The following is a 26,112-nucleotide window of genomic DNA, read 5'->3' on the forward strand; positions in this document are numbered from 1 at the left end:
GCTTTTCCTACTAGAGGACATCATAAAGAACAAAAAACGTTTATGTTGTGATGGGTTATTCCCAACAGGAGCAAAGTTACGGGCCACTTCTTATACTATTGCATAGACAGTGTCATCTGCCCGTATCTGCCCGACGTCGAATACTCAAAAAATAAATTATTCCTACAACTTTTTATGGCTTTTCCTACTAGAGGGCATCATAATGAACAAAAAACGTTTATGTTGTAATAGGTTATTCCCAACAGGAGCAAAGTTACGGGCTACTCTTTATAGCAGGTGTCATTCTAATTTATCTTTATTTATTTTAATTCATTTCAATATACTTTTCTATTCAAAAAATAAATAATTTCTACGATTTCTCTAGTGTTTCTCTAGGATTTCTGCAGGATATCCTTAGTATTTCTCAAGGATTCCTCTAAGATACCCAGAGAAGTCGCTCATAATAACGCGAACTCAGAAAAGCAATGGAAAATAATTTCTTTGAGTTTTCTCTAGAATTTCTATATGATTTACTCTATTAAAGAGTGAGATAATTTCGTTCAAAATATTACAATTCTCGATTCAAGACTAAATTTTATCCACCCAAAATTAAAATACAAATTTTAATTATTTTCTCATTTTTGATGCAAGTCATTTATTCGAATTGCTAAAACCGAATGACTTGAACCAATAATTCAATTTTGAAAAAAAAAAAAAAAAGTAATTATTGCCTCAGTAAAAAGTTTTCTATGTATAAATAATTCCAATCTTCAACAATAATATTTTCAAGGTCTTTAATTGATCGATGATGTCAAAGACCTCTGTCTCGATAATACAAAAAAAGTAAAAGGAGAATGAAAAGGAACATGTATATACAAAGCCTACGCAATCTTTTGAGAAGCTAAACATTAACATACGCTAATCTAAACCGTTCAATGTCAAGTGTTTGTGACAGATATGTTACTTTAATATGTTTTTTATTTCTTTTTATTCAGCGCCTTTAGCTAATAAATTCTCATACTTCCTGCGGACATAATGGCAGTCAAAAAATTATCAACCATGGCCCACATAGACTCTTCTTTTCTACTAAACGTCCAATATAAAAGCCAGCATAAATTCTAAAAAATATTCAGTTAGGACGTTAGAGTCGTAGCTATTTATCTTAGTATCCACATTGCAAAATGTTTGCTTGGTATGTTTGTTATTTATTCGCTGGATTCTCTATCGGAATAATTTATCCCACAAGTTGGGCATTCGTCTGGCGACGTGATGCATCCAATACTTTGGATTCTGACGAGCCATTTATAAATCTATCTCATCTCGAGCAAACCATGTACGGAACTCCAAGCAATCTGACCGGTAGCAAAGTCGCCGAGTGGCAGGAAGAAGCTGGAGTTAATCCAGAAGAACTTGGTGAGTATGCCGAAGGTGATATACTTTTTCCTATGTCTGTTTCTGGGAGAAGTGGACTTGCTAGCAGCGCATCACGTTGGCCTGATGCTACTATTCCTTATATGCTCAGTCCCTGGTTCAGTAAGTTGATAGAAAACTTTAATGATTAAGTATTGAGTTACATTTTTTGTGGGATAACAGAATTGTAAATGAAAGATTATTGTAGAACCAAACCAAAAACAACTTATCATGGAAGCCATGGAAGATTTTCACAGGTATACGTGTGTAAGGTTTGTACCCCACAATGGGGATAGAGATGACTATATACGAATAACTGCGGGCAATACTGGCTGCTGGTCAAGTGTAGGTAGAATTGGAGGCCGTCAGGATGTTAATTTACAAGTACCGGGTTGTGTTATGAAAAAGGGAACTGTTATTCATGAATTGATGCACGCTGTGGGTTTTATTCACGAGCAAAGCCGATATGATCGTGACGATTTTGTTGATATTCAGTGGCAAAATATCAAACCAGGTATCATTTCTTATTTTATTTTTTTCATCAGAGTTATTTTAAATATAACAACTTATTTTCATCCTGATCTGCTTTTAAGGGAATCACATTAATTTTCAAAAAGCATCAAAAGGAACAACAAATCCATTTGGTGTTGGCTATGATTATGGTAGCGTTATGCATTACTCCAAAGCCGCATTTTCCTTAAATGGACAACCTACTGTAATTCCTAAAGTAATTATTTTATTTTTTTTTTGGTAACTGTACAACTTACATACGAAGATAATTTTATTTCAATCATTGCAATATATTATAGTCATCACTTCCACAATGTGTGGGAACAGAATACTTTAAATAACGGCTATAAAGAATAACACTCATGTCAATTATATTTATCACTAAAAATTTGAATAGCGCGCTACGCGCGTGCGTAAATTTCAACCAATACTGAATGGTGGCCCTTTTTTTTGCGAGTTTCGACCTTTGACTAACTTCAAGACTTGCATCTATTTTATAATATGGGATTCTTGTCGATATGTTTAATTCTGCTTATTGCTGAGAAATCGCTAATATAGCTTACTATAGACGACTATACGTGAAAAAGGTATGGTGATACTCAAAGTGAGAATCGAAGAAATTCGACGGAGTCGAAAAATGGTAATTAAGCATTTTAGCATAAGTGTCCTACCGAGAGAAACTCAGGCGCCCGACGCCATCTAGCGGCGACACTCGAACTATCCACCCATCTCCAGAGCTTTTCCTGGTTATTTGAGTTCCCATGCAATCCCACACGCTTACTGTCGTACTAGTAAGGAAGTAGTCTACAGAAATTCTGCAAAATACTTCAACGTCAGCCTTATTAATGAATACGTCGGCGTACTAAAAACAATACTTCCGTTCTTTGGCTCAAGTTTCGGTCGTTTACTTGAAAATAAATATTAACAATTCCAAATTTTGAATACTTAGTTATTAATTATTAAAAATATATGGAGCCCGTGTAGCATATAGTTATACAAATCTCAAGTAATTTAGGGAAATAAAAATAGTTTGTTTACAAAAAGTGTATTTATTTTACAGGAAACTAACAGTGGAATATTTGGTGGATTAGATGAAATATTTTTCAACTCAAAGCCATCTTTGGGTCAGCGCGAAGGCTTTAGTAAAAAGGACATTAAAAAAATTCGTAATATGTATCAGTGCGATGGTAAAAAAACTCGCAATGCACGCTCACGGTATCCTCTCCCTTATCAAATAAATTTATTTGATTTGTTCTGGTAAACTTTTTTTTTTAATTAAGTTAATTATATATTTTATCCTAATGCACATCCTTATGCATCATCGAGTGTAATGAGTGTCTATGATCGACCGTTACATCCTAAAATAGATAATTAATCAATTATTATGCCAAAGTCATTAATTATAGTAATATTAATAATATTTAAAAAAAAAATAATAATAATAATAAATGGATGTAAATTAGTAATAACTTGTCAACAAAAAATTGATCAAATAATTTGGAAAGTTACGAATAGTTTGAAAATTTTCAGGCGTAATTTTATGAAATTTAAATTTTTGTTGACATGTCATTACTTATCTACGGCAAAATAATAATTTACTTGATGATTTGTCCAAAAACATTCTGTGAAATGTTGCGCCCGTGTACAAGGATCTGTCAACTCTAATTTTAGTTAATTAATTAATTAATAAATATATTATTATAATTTAAATGAATATATTTATTATGATAAATTACCTAAGCTAATGCACTTTCTCAATAAAATGTCCGTGTCATTTTCCGATAATTCAGCTCTTAGCATCCAGGCCTTGATATTATGAACTTTGAATCCCCCATGACGATCCATCTATTCATTATATTTATTTATTATTATTATTTTTTCTTACTGTTATTTATTGCACAATTTATTGATAGATAATTACCCAATTGAACTCACTGTACACACAGAGTAGGAAACACTATAAATTTATTCATATATTTTTATTTATTTTATTAATTAAAACGTCTTAATTAATGTTACTTACGGCAAGTGGGTGATGGGATTTTATGTGCAGGCGATTTAAATTGTGATTCATTAAATAATCATTCAATACTCGTAAATCAATGGGATCTGTAGAGTTACAAATACGTACTATTGCCATATCTTGTCTTATTACCTTCAGAAAATATTAAACGTTAATACAAAAATTAAGATAACTTTTTAAATTTCAAAGTTATCGACTTGACACTCAGGACCTTTTTTGTAGGAAATTTAATTTCCTACAAAAAAAGTTTTTATAAATTTTCTCGTAAAATTGATACTTTACTTAGAATTTTGCAAAAAAGAACCGAATATCAAAATTCTGTAAAAAAAGTGGTAACACGATATTTTTTTAAACTTTAAATAAAAATTGCGGCTCAATTATTAGAGATATGATAAAAATGAATAGGAATATTTTTACAGGAAATTTAATTCCCTACAAAAAAGGTTTCTATAAATTTTTCCATAAAATTGATAGTTTACTCAGAATTTTGAAATTAAGAACTAGATATCGAAATTTCGTAAAAAAAAGTGGTAACACGATATTTTTTTAAAATTTAAATAAAAATTGCGGCTCAATTATCAGAGATATGATAAAAATGTATAGAATCATTTTCATAGGAAATTTAATTTCCTACAAAAAAGGTGTCTATAAATTTTCCCATAAAATTGATAGTTTACTCAGAATTTTGAAAAAAAGAACCGAATATCTAAATTTCATAAAAAAAAAGTAGTAACACGATATTTTTTAAAATTTTAAATGAAAATTACAGCTTAATTATTAGAGATATGATAAAAATATAGTAGAATAAATTTTTAGATAATTGAATTCTCTACAAAAAAGTTCACATGAATAATTAACTCAAACTCATTATTTACGATGCAAATGAACTTTTAGTCTCCATAATTAACATATCAAGTTATCGTAGCGGTAACTCAAGTTTTTTTGTTGAAAAATAAAAAATACATAATAGTTACAAAAACTAAAACACTTACACTAGATAAAATAACCGTAAAACAAGTCGATAAAAAAAGTAAAAAAAACTTTTTCATTTTTATAAAAAAAAAAAAACAAAAAGTGTTTACTGATTGGCGGATGAAATACAACTGACATCTCTGCTGTTACAATATTATTATTAATATTATGATCGTGTGAGTAAATAGTTCATGTCAATGAGTAAATTGTGATAAGGTGACTGATGACCCCCTTGTTATATTACAGATAAATAATTTTATTACAGAGAAAAAAAAAAGTTTATTTTATTTTTTACAATTTGACATGCAAAAAAAAATGAATTAATTAATTAATTAATTAATTAATAACGTAATTAATAAATAAATAACTTAACGAATCCAAGTTGATTTAATAAAATCAGCAGCTCTCTCCCCAATCATTATCGCAGGCGCATTAGTGTTACCGGAAGTTACCACAGGCATAATACTAGTATCGGCGACGCGGACCCCGCGAACACCGCGAACGCGTAATTGATTATCGACAACCGCAAGAGAATCTTCGTCGGGCCCCATTTTGCATGACCCGGCTTGATGATTTTCAGGTGCGGTGTCGCGTTTTACTGCGCACTCCCAATAGGCGTCGCATCCAAAGCGTAAATGCTCGCAGCCTTTGACAGGCGTGCGATCCAACTCGAACCCATACCGCGACAGCGTTCGTGTCTCGGCGAGTCTTATGCAGAATTTAATTCCCTCGATTAGTCGCTTGACGTCTTCGGGTTCGGTTAAGTAACGCGGGTAGATAAGTGGTTTTGACAGCGGATTATTGTCACGTAACTGAAGATGACCACGTGACTTTGGATGCAAAAGTGTTGGGATCATTAAAATGCTCCGTCGATTTCCCTTTTTTTCCCCCACGGTTCCCGTTTCTGCGCAATCTGCCAAGTATCCGCCGAAGATTAATTGGATATCTGGATGGTCGTCTTGAGGATTTGCATATTTTGTGTTTATCATCGCTGTTACTTCTGATATTCCTGGAAATTTTAAATTCAATTATTTTAGTCAACTTGGAGAAAGGAGTTTTGAAAATATATATTAATATTTAATATATTTTTAGTAAAAGGCTAATGCGAATTAATAAATGCATTACTCGTATGAAAATAACATATATGGTCGAAATATATGTAAAATATATGATAAATATCAGAAAATATATGCGGCGAATTTTAATATATTTTCTGATATATTTTTTTTTATATATTAAAAAATATAATATTTATCATATATGAGTCCGTATATGTTTAGTATATATATATATATATATATATATATATATATATATATATATATATATATATATATATATATATATATATATATATATATATATATATATATATATATATATATAATATATATGCCAATCATATACAAAAAATATATTTTCATCATATATGAAAATATATATTCTTGTCATATACAAAAACTATATTTTTATCATACTTAAAAATATATATTTCTATCATATATGAAAAATATATTCTGATCATATATGAAAACATATATTTATATTGTGTATGGAAAAAAAAAGTTTATACTCTTCAAATTGCAGATAAAATTATCAAAATTAGTTAATTTGATGCGAATATATAATATACCCATATACATATATATACGCCGAATAAAATATATGCTTAAATATAACAAAGAAAATATATGGTGCCATATATAATATAAATTTATATGCTACCAGATATTTCATTTCATATAAAAATTTTATATTTTTTGAATATAAAAGGAAATATATCAATACAATATATTGTAAGGTAAATGTAAATGTATATGTATATGACTTAATATAAAAAGATATAAGTTACATATATGGAATACATATATTTTTGTATATAATTTTATATTAAATCGGCGAAAATCTCTGTATGATTTTTTATAATATACAATATAATATATCATATATTTTTTTGTTGCACACATATATGATTTTATATATTTTAACCATATATTTTTTTTTCATACGGGTAGTTTTGTTATTTATTCCCATAAAAATTTACACAGTACGAAATATTTATAGGGATTTATATAGATGTAAATCCGGGTATCGAGAGTGTCCTATAGAAATTTTTTAAAGGGAGATCTAGGTCCCCATAGATTTCTGTATAAATCCATACTTTCTTAAATTAATTCCCATAGATTTTTTTATAAATTCATACCAATACTAAATCTTTATGGGAATCTATATAAAAAGAAGTCTAAGTACCCGTAGTTTCCCATAGAAATGTCCTATAGGGAAATCCAACTCCCCATAGATTCCTATAGAAATCCATACTTTCTTACATTAATTCCCATAGATTTTTATATAAATTTATACCAATACATATTTTTATGGGAATCTATAGAAAGGAATCCAGGTTCCTAGTTTCCTATAGATGTCCTATAGGGAAATTCAGGTCCCCATAGATTTCTATATAAATCCATACTTTCTTAAATTAATTCCCATAGATTTTTTTATAAATTCATACCAATACTAAATCTTTATGGGAATCTATATAAAAAGGAATCTAAGTACCCACATAGTTTCCCATAGAAATGTCCTATAGGGAAATCCAACTCCCCATAGATTCCTATAGAAATCCATACTTTCTTATGTTAATTCCCATAGATTTTTATATAAATTTATACCAATACATATCTTTATGGGAATCTATAGAAAGGGATCCAGGTTCCCAACTTCCCATAGATGCCCTATAGGGAAATTTAGGTCCCCATAATTTCCCATATAAATCTATACTTTCTTCTATAGATTCCTATGGATTCCCATAGAATTCCCCATAGACTTTTTTCTCTCCCAGCCTCTAACTACTCGGATAAAATTTTTTAAAATCCAATCTGGTAATTTTTCCCATAACAGCCTTGTAATTATTTTTTACCCGATAAATAATAAGTATCAAATAAATTTATTTAAATAGTAATAAAAAAAAAAAAAATGAGTGATCTTGTTTGATGGTTAAATGGTAAATGGATCAGTTGCATCACAAATAAAGTAGTCACGAAATGAGATCGCATTGTGCAATAGACTTTCTCTAGTTCTCTCACGGTATAGAATGAGAAGAAGACATACTTGTATATAAATAAATTAAATCGGAAAAAAAATACATACAAGAATATGCATCGTTAGGAAGAGAGGGGATTGAGAAACTTTGTTTGTGTTTAGTAATGAGTATATATGTCCATAAAAGTTAATATACCTGTGCCAGACATAAGCCCATCGCGGAATAGTAAATATTCCATGGCAGTTGCCCAATTCAATGGAGTCGTGTCTGTATCGTTTATTTTAAATACCAACGCATACGCGACATGGTTGTGAAGATTCTTTCCAACACCTGGCAGATGGTGAATTATTGGAACGCCCACTGATGACAAATCCTCCCGAGGACCTATTCCAGAGTTCAGCAAAATCTGCGGCGAGTTGACTGCCCCTGAAAAATATTAAAATTAACAACAAAAAGAAACTTATGTTTCTTTTTGATGCTAATTTAAATAAATTACCTCCGCTGACGACTACTTCTTTTCTGACACTGACACGCTTAAGCTGATTATTTTGTGAATACTCGACTCCAATAGCCTGACGATTGTTATTAAAAATAATACGCGTCACTGTCGCATTCAGTAGAATATGCAAATTAGATCTACTCTTTACAGGACGTATAAAAGCACGTGCTGTTGATAGTCGGGATCCGTTGCGTGATGTGGTTTGCGCTATTGCAAAACCTGTGTGTGTTCTACCGTTCAAGTCGACATTGTCGTAACCTGAATATAAAAACACATTTTTAATTATTGGTCTGCTTATTTTTTTATATTTTTATTTAAATAAAAAAAAAGTAAAAATAGAAACCTAATTCTTTGCCGGCTTCAATCAGAGCACGACTCAGTGGCGGATGATACGGAAACTGGGTTACGGTTAATGGTCCGCCAGTACCGTGATAGCCGTAATCCATTTGATTTATTTGTTGATTGTCTTCACTGTAAATAAAGTACGGAAGGACTTGTTGATAACTCCATCCTGAGTTACCTAAATTTGACCAATTGTCGTAATCTTTTTTTGAACCTCGCATATATGTCATTCCGTTCATCACACTTGTGCCACCTAATACCTGTAATTCATTATTATTCATTTTTTTTTCTTTTTTCAATGTTTTTCTAATGGTTGCTATGCTAATATTTATTTTTACTCATCAGTTGCTATGGTGTTCTCTACTGCCATCCATTACCACAGCAATACTTCAGATTCCTTAGTAAAATCATAACAACGACCCCTACTCCTCTACGTTACCATAGCAACGATCCCTACTCCTCTGCGTTACCATAGCAACGATCCCTACTCTTTCGCGTTACCATAGCAACGATCCCTACTCTTCTACGTTACCATAGCAACAATCCCTACTCTTTCACATTACCATAGCAAGCATCCAACACAAAAGCATAAAATAAATAAAAAAATAATAACTTTTCCACGAGGCCAATAACATTTTCCTTGTTTATTTAAACAAGCTTCCGACTCTGGTTCCGTGGTATACTGCCAGTCAATATTACTACCAAGAAAATTAAAGAAAAATGAAGGTATTTGTGTGGTCGTAGGCTCATCTAATCCGGCTTCAATGAGCAAAACTGAAAAATCATCGTTCTCCGCAAGCCGACCAGCCACCGTAGCGCCTGCACTTCCTCCTCCAATTATGATAAAATCATAACTAAAATAAAAAAAATGATAAAAAAACACACATTAGACATTAATAATAGTCATTATCACTATAATTATAATTTTAATTATATTAATAATGCTGCTGTAAAAAATGACAATGGAAATTATTTTCAAAGGGTCACGAAGTGAAAGTCAGGATTAAAATGCCATCGATTAAATAACGAACATCAATAATTAATTAATTATATTTAAAAATAATTAATGATACCTTGAATTTATTTGGTCACGTGACTTTGGTCGATTGCAAGGATCTTCGAGGTCACATTGGCTCCGCAAAAATACTTCAAGCAGTCCCATAAAGAGCATAAATGATGGCCCACCGCATGCTGACGCTAATGATGGACCCGTTGGTGCACCAAGTGGGCAATCACAACTCATCTAATTTAACAACATTATATTTTATTAATCAACTGACCTTGAAATTTAACAGACTTTTAACATTCATTTGCATGTAACAATTGCATACAACCGTTACGTTCACTGACCGCGAACTCTTGGTATTTAAATTCATTTTTCCTCCATTCAAATCCTCAATAAAATTATTACTTTTTTTTTAATCATTTATATAATTTATCTACTAGATACGTAATTAATAATCAGTGGCTGTATTGTAAGTGAAAGAATACCCGGAAGAAATGTAAACATTTAAATGAAAAAGGAAATGCGTATAATTTATTTTCTCTCGGTCTGTAAATTATTTTTTAAATTTTAATATTTATGTAAAATTTTTTTTTTTTTTTAATTCCCTTGAACTAATTACATATTTAATGAGATATGAATGTACATATATTTGTAATTATATATATTTATATATTTGTAAATATTATGTAATTATAGTTAAGTGCAATGCGCTCGTATTGCAATTAAAATTTTTGTAAAAAAAAAAAAAAAAAAAAAAAAAAAAAAAAAATTGTAGGATTTTTTTTTTTTTTTTTTTTTTTTCTTGTAAAAATAAATAAAATACCTTTTTATAAAAATAAATAAGATGTATTTAGAGTTGTTGATTGTTGAGCGTCCAGAAAGCGACTAGATCCTCAGAGGGATCACATTCTCCTCATCGGATATCCAGCAGCTAAATTCCACCTCTTCTGTATATTCATCCTCAAATACTATTACCATTACCATTGCCTGTAACTACTTACCACACTTATACAATAGACCGAAACTTTCATTCTCTAATATAATAATTATCTCAACATCACTATCGCTCTAATTAATTTTTATAACTCATAAAATTAATTTATTCAAATTTACATATTTATTATTGTTATTATTATTATTATATATATATATATATATTTTAATTTGTTTTATTTCCAATACGTTTTGATGTATCGTAAATTCCATCGTCACTATAGTAATCATAATTTTTCATGCGTAATTCCGTATTATTAAATAATTTATGTGAATTACCGGCAAAATTAAATTTTACTGTCCCGATTTCTGAAAAAAAAAAAAATATTTAAATTATTTTTGTCGAGGGAGTTGGTACTGACAATTTAAAAATTCAAATTATTGTTTTTCGAAATGGTGATAGGAATTTAAAAATAAAATAAAATTTTTACTTGGCAAAGGCTTCATGTTATTTTCAATTCTCACAACGATTCTAGGCACTGATTGATTCACTTTCAAATCAGTAATTGGCTCTCCATAGTCGACCAAAAAAAACTCTGTCTCATTATCATTCTCGTAATCCGGAGTCGCGATTATTTCTACGACACTATCGTCGGATATATTTTTTCCAAATTCACTTCGCCGACCGGAAGTTATATTTTCTTTCAATTTATTTATTATTTCGTCGATATATATTGATGGAACCAGAGGCTGGGCTTTCGCGACCAGCTCGCGAGTCTATTGGAAGGGAAAAAAATTCAAATTTCGGAAAATGCGGGAAAAAATGAGACACCATTTTTTAACAATAGAAATTTTATTTTTTTTTAAATGTCTGTTTGGAGTTTCTAGAAACAATGTGGGGTAAGTTGGTCATCCAGTCAATTTTTTTTAAACTTGTAGTCGAGTAACATTTTTTTTTCTTGTCAAAATATTGGAATTTTTGAGTGACCAACTTACCCCATACTTTTTTGATAGAAACTAGAGAACGAGTTACGAAAAAAAAGTTCATTTTTTTTTTTTATAAAAAATGATGTCTCATTTCACCCCACTCTTCCATAATTAAAAAAAAATAAATAATTCATAAATTAACTTACCTTATTTATTATGTAAACATAAATTTCACGTTCGTCTCTTAATTTCTGCAAAACACTAATCAGCGATACTTTTTTCTGGTCGTCCAGAACCGCAGACTCATTAGCAAGTTTTTTTAATACGCTCTGCTGGTTGTATTCTATAGCAGGTGCTATTGCTCCTAGTAATTTATCAATCTGATTTATAACAGACAAATAATATTCACTCACATTTTTATTGGTTATTGTCTCTAATTCATCTTGAAACCTAAATTGCGGATCTTTTGGATAAAATAGTGATGTTAAATTTTTTGAAGTATTATTAGGAGGTTTAAAACTACGGAGCTTGAACTCGGGATTTATTAAACTGTCAGTGTCGTAAATATTTTTTTTATCTTCCTTTGATCTCCAAAATTCCATCTAAAAAAATTTAATGTCGATTTAAATTTTTGAATCTTAAAATTAAAAAAAAATTTATGACTTGCATTAAAATCCTCAGACGGTAGCCATAAATGGAATTTTTTTTCCGTCACATTTTTAAGCCGTCCGAGCCATAGACTAAAAGCGTCTTCTCCTAATAAAAATCTTACATTTTTTAACCACTGCCTGAATTCCTAAAATTTAATTAATTAATAAATTAATTAATTAATTAATAAATTAATTAATTAATTAAAGTAAACAATTTAAATAATTACTATAAAGTTTTTATCAGCTCGAGCCTGATCGACCCAAAAATTAATGATGTCAGATTCATTGTTCAAATTTTCCAAAAGTGAGTAGAGTGAACTTTTATTGGGCGCACTGTTGAAAAATGAACGAGTGGAAAAAGTCAATGGAGTTTTCAGCTCTGAATTATTTTTTGAATTTATTGTGCTGCTTAATTCCGTTTGCCCGCAGCTGCGTGAATTTAACTGTACGTTACACAGTTGCCCTTTCGGACAAATCCAACCTCGGCATTGTTCATACAAATTCAATTCAGACTCTAAAAATTTTAATTTTTAAAAATAGTATCATTTAGCCTCATTTTCTCCTGATCAGAAATTACCTGTGCGAGCAAAACAATCAGGAGAATGATTACACTTAGTAAATTCACAAACATTATCAGGTTTTCTCAAAAAACATTCGTGTGATGACAAGCATCCAATTGATTTACATTTTTCAAGCCACTTATGAATATCTATAATTTAAATTTCGCGGTTTATTTATATAAAATTTAAATTTTTAAATTGAGATACCTCTTTTATAAAAACAAGATTTTATAAGTTTACAAGGTGGCTTCATACAAAATGATTCTCTAAGTATACAATCCTTGCCAATTGGACACTTGTAACCTTCACAAGATGCCGGGCCTTCATAATATTCCATTTCTGTGATACATCTTGCAATTTGTTCTTTACAGGCTGCAATAGATTTTATTAGAAAAAACAAAAAAAAAAATTAAAAAATAATTAGAAAAAAAAATTTACGTGTATTCCAACTGCATCTGCTGACTTTAACAATACAAATGTACCCATTGCTGCACTTAACGTTTTCACATGACGACGGACCGTTAACTAATTCTACAAAAAAAAAAAAAAAATATATGATAGTAATAAATGTAAAGTTTTGCATGGATAATAATTTTGTCACCTGTTTTGGTCTTTGCGCAGAAAACCATTCGCGGGCATGGAGAATTGACGCACAAAAATTTTCTATTAACACACCGCTCGTTATTTTTACATTTCACGAACGCACACGCTCTGTCGGCTTTAACTTTAATGTAAATCAATGAAACTATTATTAATTTTAATAATAAATTCATATTAAGTTTTGTATTGTCAGTATTAAATCGCGTATTGAATGAAACTGAAGAATTTATCGTATAAGCAGTAATTCAATACCGGAAATTGAATAAAATAACATCATTGTTCTTTTACTTACATTACTATTTAATGAATTTATTTAATTAAAAATTATTTAATACAGAAATTAATAGGAATCTGGGAATAATTCAAATTTTTGAATTATGAGCTAGTTTTTGAATTATTTGAAAAATTCAAAGTAGGAGAAGGGCAAAATGGGCCCCAAAATTTAAGGGACCAATTTTGCCTCATAATCACACATGGATTAAAACGTCCATTTTTCATCAGATCTGTACCTGAAAGTTTAAATTTGTGCCTCTATGGAAAAAATCGCGCATTCGCTTATTTTTACCATTCGTTTTCTCATTGAAGAAAATGAATTTCTCTAAACAAGGCGAAATTTGAATTTTCGAGAAAAAAAAAATGTTATTCAATTATATAAAATTACTCTTTAATATAAATAGCAGCTTCCGGGCAGATTTCTTTTTTAAAATTAGTCAGTTTAGATATTTCGTTTTCTAAATCATTGTGAACTTCCCAACTGCCATCAATTCGTCTTACGTTAGCGATGAAATGCCCGGGAACTCTTTCGATTACACCAGCCAATCTATAATTTGTGTCTAAAAGCGTTAATGTGATGGGAAATAATTCAAGATCAGAAAATAACCTGGCGCCCGATTCTACCATTAAAGTAATATCGATGAATACTTGATTGTTTAGTTCGAAATTTGATACACCTTTTTCACATTTCGGGCACTTAAATCTTTCTGGTTCAGCCAATAGTTTGTTCAATTTATCTGGAATAGACATGTCTATTTTTCTACGTTTTGCAACTTGACCAATTTCCCCAATATCTTCGTAAACAATCGTCAGGGCACTTCTAGGCTGACGAATTGAATGACATCCATAGTAATAATAACCGCTGGGTAACGAATTGAAGTATACATCCCATATTGGCGTTAATGTTCTGTAGAAATTTAATTGATGGTGATAATTATTACTATTAAATTCTCGGGTTCCCATAAATTTTTCGGCTAAATAATCGTTACGTAATTTACCGGCTTCCAATTTATCAGCCGTTTGTAATTTTAATATAAATTTAATTACATCACTTGAAGATGTTTTCATTTTTGACGCATAACAAAAATCGTCAGTAATACTGGCTAGTAAAATTTGTGCTATGGAATCAAATCCACATGTATTAGAAATGTCAAATAAATAATTATTTTTTTTGTAAAATGGACTTGCATTGGCATTGGGTATTAGACAACATTGTTTCAATGGTAACATTAGATTTCGTTTTAGTAGGCATGGGTCATCGTTTTTAGTTTTAGAGAGTTCAGAAAGTTCTGAACTTCTTTTAAATCGCTTTTTGAAAATTGGTTTTGGAGGTAATTCTGTTTGTGGAATGTCTTTAGGAATTGAAGATGAAATTGATTGTGGGAGTGACTTTATTTGAGGCATTGAAGTTCCTGAAATTTTGTTCAATGGGGTTCTTAAAACTACTTTTGGAGGTAATTCTGTTTGTGGAATGTCTTTAGGAATTGAAGATGAAATTGATTGTGGGAGTGACTTTATTTGAGGCATTGAAGTTCCTGAAATTTTGTTCAATGGGGTTCTGAAAACTACTTTTGGAGGTAATTCTGCTTGTGGAATGTCTTTAGGAATTGAAGATGAAATTGGTGGGGGTGACTTTATTTGAGGCATTGAAGTTCTTGAAATTTTGTTCAATGGGGTTCTAAAAACTTCTTTTGGAGGTAATTCTGTTTGTGGAATGTCTTTAGGAATTGAAGATGAAATTGATTGTGGGAGTGACTTTATTTGAGGCATTGAAGTTCCTGAAATTTTGTTCAATGGGGTTCTGAAAACTACTTTTGGAGGTAATTCTGTTTGTGGAATGTCTTTAGGAATTGAAGATGTAATTGGTGGGGGTGACTTTATTTGAGGCATTGAAGTTCTTGAAATTTTGTTCAATGGGGTTCTAAAAACTTCTTTTGGAGGTAATTCTGTTTGTGGAATGTCTTTAGGAATTGAAGATGAAATTGGTAGGGATGACTTTATTTGAGGCATTGAAGTTCTTAAAATTTTGTTCAATGGGGTTCTGAAAACTACTTTTGGAGGTAATTCTGTTTGTGGAATGTCTTTAGGAATTGAAGATGAAATTGGTGGGGATGACTTTGTTTGAGGCATTGAAGTTCCTGAAATTTCGTTCAATGGGGCTCTGAAAACCACTTTTGGACGTGTTTCTGTTTGTGGAATGTATTTACGAATTGAAGATGAAATTGGTGGGGGTGACTTTGTTTGAGGCATTGAAGTTCCTGAAATTTTGTTCAATGGCGCTTTGAAAACTACTTTTGGACGTGTTTCTGTTTGTGGAATGTCTTTAGGAATTGAAGATGAATTTGGTTGTGGAGGTGACTTTGTTTGAGGCATTGAAGTTCCTGAACTTCTGTTAAATTGGCTTATGGAACTCGGGTTTGTAGGTTTTTCTGTTTGTGAAATGTTTGTAGAAACCGAAAACAAATTTTGTTTCGATGACTTTGTTTGATCATTATTTGAATAACGTTCTGAATTTTTTCCAGAATCTGTTTTACCAAAATCAAAGTTATTTATTTTCTTGACACCCCGCAAAGACGATTTACTAAATCCTTCCATTTTAACCGTCAAATTTTTCAAATATCCTTTCAAAATTTCCCTTTTCTTGCTACCTATACTATCATTTTGCAACAAACTCATAAAATATTCAGTATAATAATCAAGTACCAGACTATGGGTTTTGTTATAACCAGTTGTAAAAGTTAGAATACGATTTTCAAAATTTCTTTCAATGCCATAAAATTGTAAAATATACTCATTGTAAGCAATAACTCTCTCATTGTATAATTGTTTTATTTTACCTAATTTAGTGATCGCGTAGTGTAGGTTTTTCAAATTTTCCATGGAAGAAAATTCTTCATTCACTTCGATACCTTTCTTCGGTGAGTTTTTATAAAGATAACTGTACTTTTTGACTATATCATCAAAGTCATTTTTGAGTGAACGAATACTCGAACCAATTTCCAACGCGTCTGTGTAATCTTTCAGAATCGCTGTTAGAAAATCACTGAGGAACCTTTTAAATTTTTTGTACATTGAATCAACTTTATTGAATTCACTATAAGGTCTTAAGTATTTAGTGTTATTATTATCGCTAATTAGAGTTGACAGGTAATTTTTATAGAACACATCTACATTTTTACGATAATGATCAACATTGTCTTTCAATTTTTTTATAAATTTTTGAAGTAATGATATACTTGTCTGTATATCGACATTCACAACTTTATATTTAATCGCCATATTTAATTATTTGTTAAACTATACTAATATATATATAGTGTATTTAAAAAAAAAATTCTCAATTGCTCAATAATAATAAAAAGTAACCAATTTTGTTATTTTTTGTTCAACGTATAACTTCTTGTTATGTACCGTTTCGGATGTGTCAATTTTGATATATAATCTCTTTTAATTTCATCCGACTTTGTTACTTCTTCATTATCTTTCACTTCCGGTTTGACATTTTTAGAATTACTCAAGACCTTACGGTACCGCGATTTAAATTTTGGATCACTATCAACAGACGGAGCTTTTTTTGCAGCTCTTGTAATAAATTTACATCGTCTTTTTATTTCATTCAAACTATCTTTAACTGCAGGTCTCATTTCCAAGTCATGTGATTTGATATAATCATCTTGGTCAGACGGACTTGATGATTCGCTGACCTCAGTCATTGTTGAATCATTGTCTTGGTCAGGCTTCTTTTTTAATTTCGATTCAATTTCTTCAGTAGACTCACTACTTTTTTCAGATTCTACTAAAAGCCGTTTTCTTTTTTCCTGCTTTGATTCATTTGGTTCAATTGTATCTACTTCTTCAGTATTTACAGATCTTTTGGATATTCTTCTTCTATCGGCGGTTTGATTTTCACTTGCTGGTTTCTGATTTCGTTGAAGAGTTTTACTTTTTTTACTATGTAGCTCCTTACGAATCATCGATATTGGTTCAGAAGGCCTTTTACGTGGTAATTTTTGTTTTGGTGTAGAGCTCTTGTTCAAGAGTGACGAACTATCGTCTGAAAGAATCTTAGATTCAGAGCTTTCAGAACCTGGTGGTTTTTCAGGAACTTGATCTGTAACTAATTGCTGTACTGAATCTATATTAGAATCATCAGTTGCAACAGAACTTGCGGGATTTTCTCCTGTCCGACCAATAAAATCTTCAATAACTGATTTACTGTCTCCAAAAATTGAAGAGCTATGAGTTGCATCGGAAATTTCAGATGGTGCTTCTTTTCTTTGCACAGATAAATCTTCAAGTACTTGTTGACTGTCTCCAGAAATTGAAGACAGGCTATAAGTTGCATCGGAAATTTTAGATGCTGCTTCCTCTGTTTGCGCAGGTAATTTTTCAGTAATTTGTTGATTGTCACCAGAAATTGAAGACAAGTTACAAGTTGCATCAGAAATTTCAGATGGTGTTTCTTTTCTTTTCACAGATAAATCTTCAGGTATTTGTTGACTGTTTCCATAAATTGAAGAGCTATAAGTGGCATCAGAAATTTCAGATGGTGTTTCTTTTCTTTTCACAGATGAATCTTCGGGTATTTGTTGACTGTTTCCATAAATTGAAGAGCTATAAGTTGCATCAGAAATTTCAGATGGTGTTTCTTTTCTTTTCACAGATGAATCTTCGGGTATTTGTTGACTGTTTCCATAAATTGAAGAGCTATAAGTTGCATCAGAAATTTCAGATGGTGTTTCTTTTTTTTGCACCGATAAATCTTCAGGTACTTGTTGACTGTCTTCAAAAATTGAAGACCAGCCATAAGCTGCATCGGAAATTTCAGATGGTGCTTCCTCTGTTTGCATAGGTAATTTTTCAGTAACTTGTTGACTGTCGTCAGAAATATCAGAAGTTGTTAATTGTGATGTCTCACTATTTCCAACAACATATTGTGTTTTCATTTCATCAGCGTATTCGGGTTTTTTTTCTTTTGAAATTGAGGAGATTATTTTAGATTTTAGTTTAGGATTTCGCTTAGATGTTTTAAGTAAATCTATATATTTCTTCACACCAATAGTCTTAGATTGCCTAATTTTATTTGACGGAAATTTTGGTCTGGAATTGATTTGGCGAATTACTCTCGAATCTTCTGTCATTTCTACATTTTCATCTTCATTTTCTTGATCACTCATTTCTGTACCTTCTACTTCTTCTTCTTGTTCTGGATTATTTGGTACTAGAACTGAAGGTTCAATTACAAAATCACTCGTTCCTAAAGATTGATTATCATTTTCAAATGATTCTTCTTCATAATCATGACGGTCTGTTCGTTGTTTTTTGATTCGTGGTTTTAATTCTTCTTTTAGCTTCTCTTTTCTCAACTGAACTGATTTTTTGCTCAAGCTGCCAGCACCAGCTGGACTAATCGCTTCCGGCATATCATCTGTCTCTTCAACACCGAATCCTTCTTCGAATTTATTAGTAATGACATTTTCAGTTTTCTCAAAATTTTTACGGTTTTCTATTTCCTTCAAAATCTCTCTAGTAATTTCACGTGTCGGTTCTCGTGATATTTTTTCAGTTTCATCAACTGACGGAGCGCTTTTCGAGTCTTCAAGGAATTCAGTCTGAACAACAGAATCACCTTCAAGATGTTTGTCGTTTCGCGAATCCACTGATAATGAACTTTGATCATCTGCCGGATGCCGTTTATCTATAGGTGATGTCACAAGGCTTGAATTTTTAGATTCTAATAAATTTTGCATCGAACTTGGTTTAGTTTCTTCGGCTCTATGGTAAAAATATTCATCTGCATATCTCAGTTCTTCTTCTAGACTTTTAAAATTCTGATCACTACTTCCTAAAGATTGATTGTCATCTTCAAATGATCCTCCTGGACCAATTGTTCCTGGCATGTCATCTGACACATCAAAATCAAGTTCATAATAATATTTATTTTCGTCAAAATTGTGTTCATTTGATGAATCCACTGATGGTAAACTTTGATAATCTACAGGATGCTCATTTTTAGGCATGTTTATATTTTGTTCATTAATTTCTTTCGAATCTTTATTTTCTGCTTTATAATTATTTTCTGTCTTTTCAAAAGGCTTATTATCTATAGCTTCCTGTTTACTTCCATACTCCGCTTCCAAAATATCATTGATTTCTTTTTCAGAAAGTACACGAAGAGATGGTCTACTATTACTTATGTCATAATAATTTGAATTTTTATAATCTTTAGTTTTAGGAGCATAATCCAGTAATTTAGCGATTTCCATCTTAAAGTCTGTTTTCTCTTTAGGCTCAGTTGTAATTAATGCCGTTTCAGTTTGACGATCTATTTCTACATTTTTAGGTTTCGCTTTTTGATCCTGTAATTCATCTGTTTCCATCTGAAAGTCTGTCGTCTCTTTAGGCTTAGTTTTAATTGATGCCATTTCAGTTCTATGATCTGTTTCTTCATTTTTATTGGATTTTGAATTTTTATCCTTCCTATCCTCATTCCATCCTTTATCTACATCTCTACCCATGAAATCTTTCGGCCTTTTATTCCATTCTCTACTCATTTCCTCAACTTTGAAATCTTTCGGGCTTTGAATCCAAACTTTACCCATTTCCTTACCCTTGAAATCTTTCGGGCTTTCATTCAATCCTTTACCCATGTCCTTACCCTTAAAATCCTTCGACCTTTCATTCCATTCTTTACTCTTGAAATCTTTCGGGATTTCATTCAATCCTTTACCCACTTCCTTACCCTTGAAATCTTTGGCCATTTCATTCCATTCTTTACCCTTTAAATCTTTCGGGATTTCATTCCATCCTTTACCCATTTCCTTACCCTTGAAATCTTTCGGGCTTTCATTCCATCCTGCACCGACATCCTTACCCTTCAAATCTTCTAAATCATAATCCCTCTCAACCTTTAGTTCCTCAGCTTTCAATTTATCATGAAAATCTATTTTTTCTAATTTAGCAATCGGTATCAATGGGAATCCAGGACTTGCATTATTCAATTTTCCAACCATATCCATAAGATACCGCGATATTACTTGACCCCTTGCCTTATAAGTATCATCATCGACCAAACTTTCAAATTCTTCAACATAGTCTTTAACCGGAATCACGAACTTTCGTTTATGATTAGACATATATATTATCACATTCATTTTCAAATGTTTATCAAATGTAATCAGCCTCTCAATCTGATTGTTGTAAGTCACGACTAATTTGTTATGTTTCCTGACTACTCTTTCGAACTCCTTCAACTTTTTTTTGACATTTCTTGTATAATTTGCATCCTTGTACTGACTAGTCATGAAGTTATTGAATTCAGCAACCATCAGTTCATACTTTTGCCTCAATCCATTTATTTCCGTACCCACTGTCAGTATGTCCGTGTAATCCTGAGCAATAGCTACAGAAAATTTGTTCAGTAGTTTATTAAATTTGTTGTAGAGCATGTCGGAACGTTCATACTGATCGTGTAATGACTCTGACATGTCTTTAGGTAATTTTGATAGATATTTCTTGTAATCTTCTTTTATGCGATTACGACAAATATCAACATACATTTGTAAATTATTCATAAAATTTATCAATGATGTTATACTATCGTTTATAATTACACTAGTTTTTTTAATACCACTCATTATTCTAATTATTTTTTTTGTCTTATTAAGAAAAGTATTACAAAATTTACTTTACTACAATAAAGTAATAAAATTTAAAAAAAAATTTGAAAAATTCAAATTGTTCGAACATTTGGTTTTGAACAACCGAAAATTGTGGTATTTTTTTCAATAATTCAAATTTATGTTCTTTCCAAAAATTAAAGTCACCATTAATAAAAATTGAATATTTGAAAGCTGATTCAAATTTTTTGATTGGCATCTAATTCAAATTATTCGACGCACCTTTAATTTATATACATTTAGATATATTGAAAAATTTTATGTGACATTGTTTTTTGCTGCGTACATATATTTATAAATTTTGCATACACGTGACATATTTTTTCACATGGATTCATTCCTTATAAATCCAAAGCTCTTTAAAAAAGAATTAGATCGTTGTATTGTTCAAAAGTCATCGTGTTTAATGAGACAATTAATAATAAGTATTTTGAAAATAAATGCTTTTTCAAATCCAAAAATAATCCATCGACTTAACATAACCTTGAAAACGCTTCTTAATAGATTTGCTTCAAAATGGAATGCACTTCCAACTACTTTAGCATACTGCAAAAAATGTAGAAAATATTTGACGTCAGTAAAAGAATCAAGAGTTCTACCTCTCGTGAGCACTTAACTTTTGCGCTTGAAGCGTTTAAAAAATTATTTTCATTTTAATGAATGAAAGTCATAAAATTCTGTAAATCACCGTCTCTACAAATTTTTTTTCTGTCCAATAATTTGTTTAAATTGTTCACTATTTCTAATTTTAATTTTCTTCATTCGATGGTGTTTGCACTTGTGCCGATGACTGAGAATCAGTTTCAGAGGAATCAGAACTTTTCATCTTTTTTTCCTTTTCATCAAATTTTTCACTATCGCCATCATCCGAAGACGATATGTTATCAATGCCGTCAACTTGAGTTATTTTACGTTTTCTTGACGGCTCAGCGTTACCATCATCAATTTTTACAATATTATCAGTTGTTGGATTATTTCTATCAGTTTCCGTCTTTTCGGTTATTTTTTCATCATTATCTGAATCTTTGATATCTGACATTGAACTTTCTGGATTAACATCATTATTAGCAATTTGCGCGTCAGAGTCGTCATCAGAACTATCGGCATCTTCAGTTTTGTTTTCTATTTTTGATAACGTTCTACTAAATCTGTCAACGTTTGAATCATACGCTTTCAATAACATTACTTTCTCTTTATTAATTTTATTTTCATCTTCACTAGAGGAATCTTTGTCTCCATTTTTATCAGCCACCAAATTGTCACTAGAAGAATTTTCAGATGAGTCATCTTCACTTGAAGAATCTTTGTCTCCATTCTTATCAGCTGTCAAATTGTCATCACTAGAAGAATTTACACCTGAATCATCTTCACTAGAAGAATCTTTATCTCCATTTTTATCAGCCACCAAATTGTCATCACTAGAAGAATCTTCAGTGGCATCATCTTCACTAGAAGAATCTTTAGCTCCATTCTTATCAGCCACCAAATTGTCATCACTAGAAGAATTTACACCTGAATCATCTTCACTAGAAGAATCTTTATCTCCATTTTTATCAGCCACCAAATTGTCATCACTAGAAGAATCTTCAGTGGTATCATCTTCACTAGAAGAATCTTTGTCTCCATTTTTATCAGCCACCAAATTGTCATCACTAGAAGAATTTTCAGCTGAATCATCTTCACTTGAAGAATCTTTATCTCCTTTTTTATCAGCCACCAAATTGTCATCACTAGAAGAATCTTCAGTGGTATCATCTTCACTAGAAGAATCTTTGTCTCCATTTTTATCAGCCACCAAATTGTCATCACTAGAAGAATCTTCAGTGGTATCATCTTCACTAGAAGAATCTTTGTCTCCATTTTTATCAGCCACCAAATTATCATCACTAGAAGAATCATCAGGTATCAAATTGTCATCACTAGAAGAGTCATCAGATAAATTATTGTCTGGATTAACATTTCCAAGTTTCATCTTAGTCGCAATATTTTTCAATGCTTCTTCATCAGTCGAAGAATCTGAAGAAGAAGATGTAGACGAAGAAGATGTAGACGAAGAAGAAGAGGAAGAATAAGTCGATACAGTTCTAATCGAACTGTCATTTGTTGACGAATCAAAGTCATCATTAAAAGTATTAATCGGCAAAATATTAAAATTGTCTGAAAAATCACATGGTAAAAACTTCGTCAAACTTCTTTTGCAGCGCATCAATATTTTATGCCCGTATTCATTACATTCACCAGCATTCATGAGTTCATTTAATCGTTCAATCAAATTATCTTTTAATATCATAAATTTATCATTAGAATCTGAGGTATAAACAATAGCATAATTACTTTCATTTATTAAATCATTTAATTTTGTAACATAATTATTGTAAATTAACGCCATGTCATTGTAACGTGCGAAAGTGTTTCTAAGCTTCGGATGTAAGTTTATTAACGAATGGATGTTTCTACCGATAGTGTATGCCTTTAAGTAATCATTTGTAACGGCTGTCGATAACTCATTTACTTTATCGTAAATTAGCTTACATTCATCATTTAATTCTCTAAATAGTGAGGTTATGGCCAATGCTGGATTATTCTTTGCCATAAATACTAACAAAATATCCCTGTCATTTTTGAGGTGTTTGCTCAATGAATTGCGCCATAGATCGAATTTACCGACGAATTTTTCAAAAGTTTCCAAACTTTGATCTATATTCGAATCTGCTAGGTTAGTTATCATTATCTTCATTTATTAACAATGTAATATTACAAGAAAAGTTATTATAATCACAGTTGTTTCATGTCTATCTTACAATTAGAATAGTCGACTAAAATTAACAGTATCATAAATGTCATATATATTTATAGACATTGATAACTAATAGACAATATTCATAATGTCATTTTTGTATTATTATTACAGTTGTCTTTACTCAAGCAAATGTTAGAAAATATGCATATTCTTTTCCAAAAATGACTTTTTTTTCGATTAGTCTTATTTTTAAAAAAGCGCTCGGAAAAAATGGGACTTAAATCTATGAATTTTTTTTATGCTGTCGATCAAACTTGAAACAGGAAGAAGTGTTATACTACATTACAAATAATGTCATACACACGGAAATAAGTTTGATGCGGATATCACTGTCAAGTATGGGCGTGAAACCTATACTAGTCTTTCACAAATTCAAATTAGTGTTTACGAGATAATAATCGTAAAAATATCAGCGATCTCATTGAATTCGAAATGACTTCTAGAAAAATAGATAAAAGCTCTGTTCCAACACAAAAAATTGCAAAAGTTATTATTGAACTAAAATAAAAAAAAAATATGTTTGTTAGTATTAACAATACTATTTTTAAGTCAAGAATTCAAATTTATCAATCGAAAAAATTTTTTGTAGAATGAAGATTATCAATTTTTCGCTCGAATAAATTCTTCTTGATTCGAGTTTTTTAAATGTAGTCATGTGGGGTAAGTGTGCGCTATAGGTAAGTGTGTGCAATCCCATTCATTTCGGACTGAAATGCATAGGTTTGCACACACTTACCCACAGCGCACACTTACCCCCATGACTCTCAGGTAATTTCTCTAAAAGCTGCTATCCCTTGAAAAAAATAAAAATAATAAAAAAGTGGTTATAAAATTTTTTTTACTTAAAAAGAAACTTACAAACTTTATTTATTTTTTTTATAAATTCTCTTAACCTTAACCTTAAATTATTTAATCAAAAGAGAGTTGTCGAAATGAGCCGTCGATTCCAAAAAGATCATCTGAAGTTTTTGGTTTTCCAACTCGGCAGGCTTCATTAGATTTAATAGCTTCTTGTTCTTTAAACCACGGCCCGTAGTCTTCTAATTTTTTAACCCATGTGTCATTGATGTCCTTTATAGGACCAGCTTCGCCGCCATACTCTTCTGGCAATATTTCTCTGGGTATAAATTCATAGAGTGTTTCTAAATTACTGTGCATGTGAATACGGTTACGTATTTTTTCTTTCAAAAATGGTTTTACAAATTGTACTATTTTATCAACAAGTGCACTGACATTGACAACATGAATTTCTTTAAGTTTAACCGGGTAAGCTTCTTGAACGCATGTTAAAAATTTCTTAACCAAATCAGGAGTGAATTTTGAAAAGTGAGCTGGAGATACCACTGATGCATCTAAAATGTAAACGTCACCAGCTACACCGACTAATTCTTCTAATAATCTTATGTCCCCTATCATCATAACTAATTTCATAGCTTCAGCAACATTTGGTGTTGGAATGTCTTTATTAACCCCGCGCATTATAATAACACGGCGGCCATTTTTGGTTAAGCCTGGTAATGGCGGAATTTGTCTAGAAAAATAAAATTTTTGATAAATAAAATTTTTTTGTCATTTAGACTTGGAAAAAATGGTAATACTTACACGTGTTTTAAAATTTCTTTCATTTCCGGTCTTGTGACGTCACGGTTCATAAAAAATTCAGGTGCGGCTCCACGCATTGTAAAATACATGTCTAATTTTGTTTTACATTTTTCTAATGAAAATTTACTGCCACGTAAAAATGTCATTAGACGGTGATCGTCTGAAAAATTAATTTTAAATGAGAATCGTGATAATATAAGGATTAATTTGAATTTTATGAGGTTTGTTAATGTAATATTTAAGAAATGAGGTGCGCAAGTAATTATTTAATAGAAGTTTAAAGGAATTTTCAGAAGCAATTTTT

At 30.9% G+C, this 26,112-nt stretch overlaps 8 protein-coding genes across 10 annotated transcripts in view; 1 reads left to right on the top strand and 7 right to left on the bottom strand.

Annotated features, from left to right (window-relative positions):
• The first annotated feature begins 207 nt into the window (after nucleotides 1–207).
• Nucleotides 208–3,318, top strand: LOC103571553 (zinc metalloproteinase nas-4). Of its 2 annotated transcripts, XM_053738102.1 has the most exons (5): nucleotides 208–276; nucleotides 975–1,512; nucleotides 1,598–1,903; nucleotides 1,983–2,116; nucleotides 2,960–3,318. In XM_053738102.1, exons 2-5 carry the CDS (start codon nucleotides 1,161–1,163, stop codon nucleotides 3,158–3,160), a joined length of 993 nt encoding a protein of 330 aa, XP_053594077.1. In that variant the 5' UTR covers nucleotides 208–276; nucleotides 975–1,160; the 3' UTR covers nucleotides 3,161–3,318. The 2 variants fall into 2 exon arrangements, with proteins under 2 accessions (XP_053594077.1, XP_008547968.1); XM_008549746.2 differs by lacking the exon at nucleotides 208–276 and having other exon boundaries at nucleotides 823–1,512.
• On the bottom strand, nucleotides 3,177–4,969 carry LOC103571542 (uncharacterized). Its single transcript, XM_008549735.3, has 6 exons — nucleotides 4,915–4,969; nucleotides 3,923–4,054; nucleotides 3,821–3,856; nucleotides 3,636–3,744; nucleotides 3,499–3,560; nucleotides 3,177–3,257 (listed from the first exon to the last, which is right to left on the bottom strand). Exons 2-6 carry the CDS (start codon nucleotides 4,037–4,039, stop codon nucleotides 3,198–3,200), a joined length of 384 nt encoding a protein of 127 aa, XP_008547957.3. The 5' UTR covers nucleotides 4,040–4,054; nucleotides 4,915–4,969; the 3' UTR covers nucleotides 3,177–3,197.
• Nucleotides 4,970–5,181: 212 nt separating this feature from the next.
• Nucleotides 5,182–10,670, bottom strand: LOC103571767 (glucose dehydrogenase [FAD, quinone]). Its single transcript, XM_014439462.2, has 7 exons — nucleotides 10,608–10,670; nucleotides 9,852–10,021; nucleotides 9,392–9,632; nucleotides 8,780–9,038; nucleotides 8,434–8,694; nucleotides 8,133–8,363; nucleotides 5,182–5,903 (listed from the first exon to the last, which is right to left on the bottom strand). Exons 2-7 carry the CDS (start codon nucleotides 10,019–10,021, stop codon nucleotides 5,263–5,265), a joined length of 1,803 nt encoding a protein of 600 aa, XP_014294948.1. The 5' UTR covers nucleotides 10,608–10,670; the 3' UTR covers nucleotides 5,182–5,262.
• A 273-nt stretch (nucleotides 10,671–10,943) lies between these two features.
• Nucleotides 10,944–13,651, bottom strand: LOC106693147 (uncharacterized). Its single transcript, XM_014439461.2, has 9 exons — nucleotides 13,456–13,651; nucleotides 13,293–13,385; nucleotides 13,062–13,226; nucleotides 12,872–13,003; nucleotides 12,522–12,808; nucleotides 12,312–12,440; nucleotides 11,851–12,246; nucleotides 11,209–11,494; nucleotides 10,944–11,086 (listed from the first exon to the last, which is right to left on the bottom strand). Exons 1-9 carry the CDS (start codon nucleotides 13,625–13,627, stop codon nucleotides 10,944–10,946), a joined length of 1,803 nt encoding a protein of 600 aa, XP_014294947.2. The 5' UTR covers nucleotides 13,628–13,651.
• Nucleotides 13,652–14,104: 453 nt separating this feature from the next.
• Nucleotides 14,105–17,013, bottom strand: 35a-6 (conserved uncharacterized protein 35a-like protein-6). Its single transcript, NM_001414845.1, is given in 1 exon segment — nucleotides 14,105–17,013. A coding segment is annotated over 1 exon segment (2,895 nt). The 5' UTR covers nucleotides 17,007–17,013; the 3' UTR covers nucleotides 14,105–14,111.
• Nucleotides 17,014–17,067: 54 nt separating this feature from the next.
• 35a-7 (tanabin) lies at nucleotides 17,068–21,420 on the bottom strand. The gene is given in 1 exon segment (NM_001414840.1): nucleotides 17,068–21,420. A coding segment is annotated over 1 exon segment (4,263 nt). The 5' UTR covers nucleotides 21,365–21,420; the 3' UTR covers nucleotides 17,068–17,101.
• A 483-nt stretch (nucleotides 21,421–21,903) lies between these two features.
• LOC103571514 (clumping factor A) lies at nucleotides 21,904–24,212 on the bottom strand. Its single transcript, NM_001414869.1, is given in 1 exon segment — nucleotides 21,904–24,212. A coding segment is annotated over 1 exon segment (1,989 nt). The 5' UTR covers nucleotides 24,144–24,212; the 3' UTR covers nucleotides 21,904–22,154.
• Nucleotides 24,213–24,982: 770 nt separating this feature from the next.
• Nucleotides 24,983–26,112, bottom strand: part of LOC103571507 (alpha-tocopherol transfer protein-like) — a 2,638-nt gene continuing 1,508 nt past the window's right edge. Inside the window, exons 3-5 of one of the 2 annotated variants that reach the window (XR_008403492.1) lie at nucleotides 25,809–25,968; nucleotides 25,065–25,737; nucleotides 24,983–24,999 (exon numbers count right to left, since the gene is read on the bottom strand). Coding sequence is in view for 1 of the 2 variants with exons in the window: in XM_014439519.2 (XP_014295005.1) it covers nucleotides 25,116–25,737; nucleotides 25,809–25,968 (782 nt within the window). In the remaining variant the exon portion in view is untranslated. Of the gene's footprint in view, nucleotides 25,000–25,026; nucleotides 25,738–25,808; nucleotides 25,969–26,112 lie in introns of those variants that run through there. The other variant, XM_014439519.2, reaches the window with a different exon arrangement.

Source organism: Microplitis demolitor, chromosome 4 (genome assembly GCF_026212275.2).
Source record: "Microplitis demolitor isolate Queensland-Clemson2020A chromosome 4, iyMicDemo2.1a, whole genome shotgun sequence".
Taxonomy (NCBI): domain Eukaryota; kingdom Metazoa; phylum Arthropoda; class Insecta; order Hymenoptera; family Braconidae; genus Microplitis; species Microplitis demolitor.

Excerpts from the sequence above, each read along its gene's own strand:
- LOC103571542 (XM_008549735.3), bottom strand. The coding sequence starts at position 4,039 with ATGGCAATAGTACGTATTTGTAACTCTACAGATCCCATTGATTTACGA. Across the intron at positions 3,745-3,820 it reads TGTACAGTGAGTTCAATTGG|ATGGATCGTCATGGGGGATT; the intron begins GTAATTATCTAT and ends TATAATGAATAG. Across the intron at positions 3,561-3,635 it reads GAGAAAGTGCATTAGCTTAG|AGTTGACAGATCCTTGTACA; the intron begins GTAATTTATCAT and ends AACTAAAATTAG.
- LOC106693147 (XM_014439461.2), bottom strand. The coding sequence starts at position 13,627 with ATGAATTTATTATTAAAATTAATAATAGTTTCATTGATTTACATTAAA. Across the intron at positions 12,247-12,311 it reads TACCGTCTGAGGATTTTAAT|ATGGAATTTTGGAGATCAAA; the intron begins GCAAGTCATAAA and ends AAATTTTTTTAG. Across the intron at positions 11,087-11,208 it reads TAACATGAAGCCTTTGCCAA|AAATCGGGACAGTAAAATTT; the intron begins GTAAAAATTTTA and ends TTTTTTTTTCAG.
- LOC103571553 (XM_053738102.1), top strand. The coding sequence starts at position 1,161 with ATGTTTGCTTGGTATGTTTGTTATTTATTCGCTGGATTCTCTATCGGA. Across the intron at positions 1,513-1,597 it reads TATGCTCAGTCCCTGGTTCA|AACCAAACCAAAAACAACTT; the intron begins GTAAGTTGATAG and ends AGATTATTGTAG. Across the intron at positions 2,117-2,959 it reads AACCTACTGTAATTCCTAAA|GAAACTAACAGTGGAATATT; the intron begins GTAATTATTTTA and ends TTTATTTTACAG.
- LOC103571767 (XM_014439462.2), bottom strand. The coding sequence starts at position 10,021 with ATGAGTTGTGATTGCCCACTTGGTGCACCAACGGGTCCATCATTAGCG. Across the intron at positions 9,633-9,851 it reads CGTGACCAAATAAATTCAAG|TTATGATTTTATCATAATTG; the intron begins GTATCATTAATT and ends TTTTTATTTTAG. Across the intron at positions 8,695-8,779 it reads TGAAGCCGGCAAAGAATTAG|GTTACGACAATGTCGACTTG; the intron begins GTTTCTATTTTT and ends TTTTATATTCAG.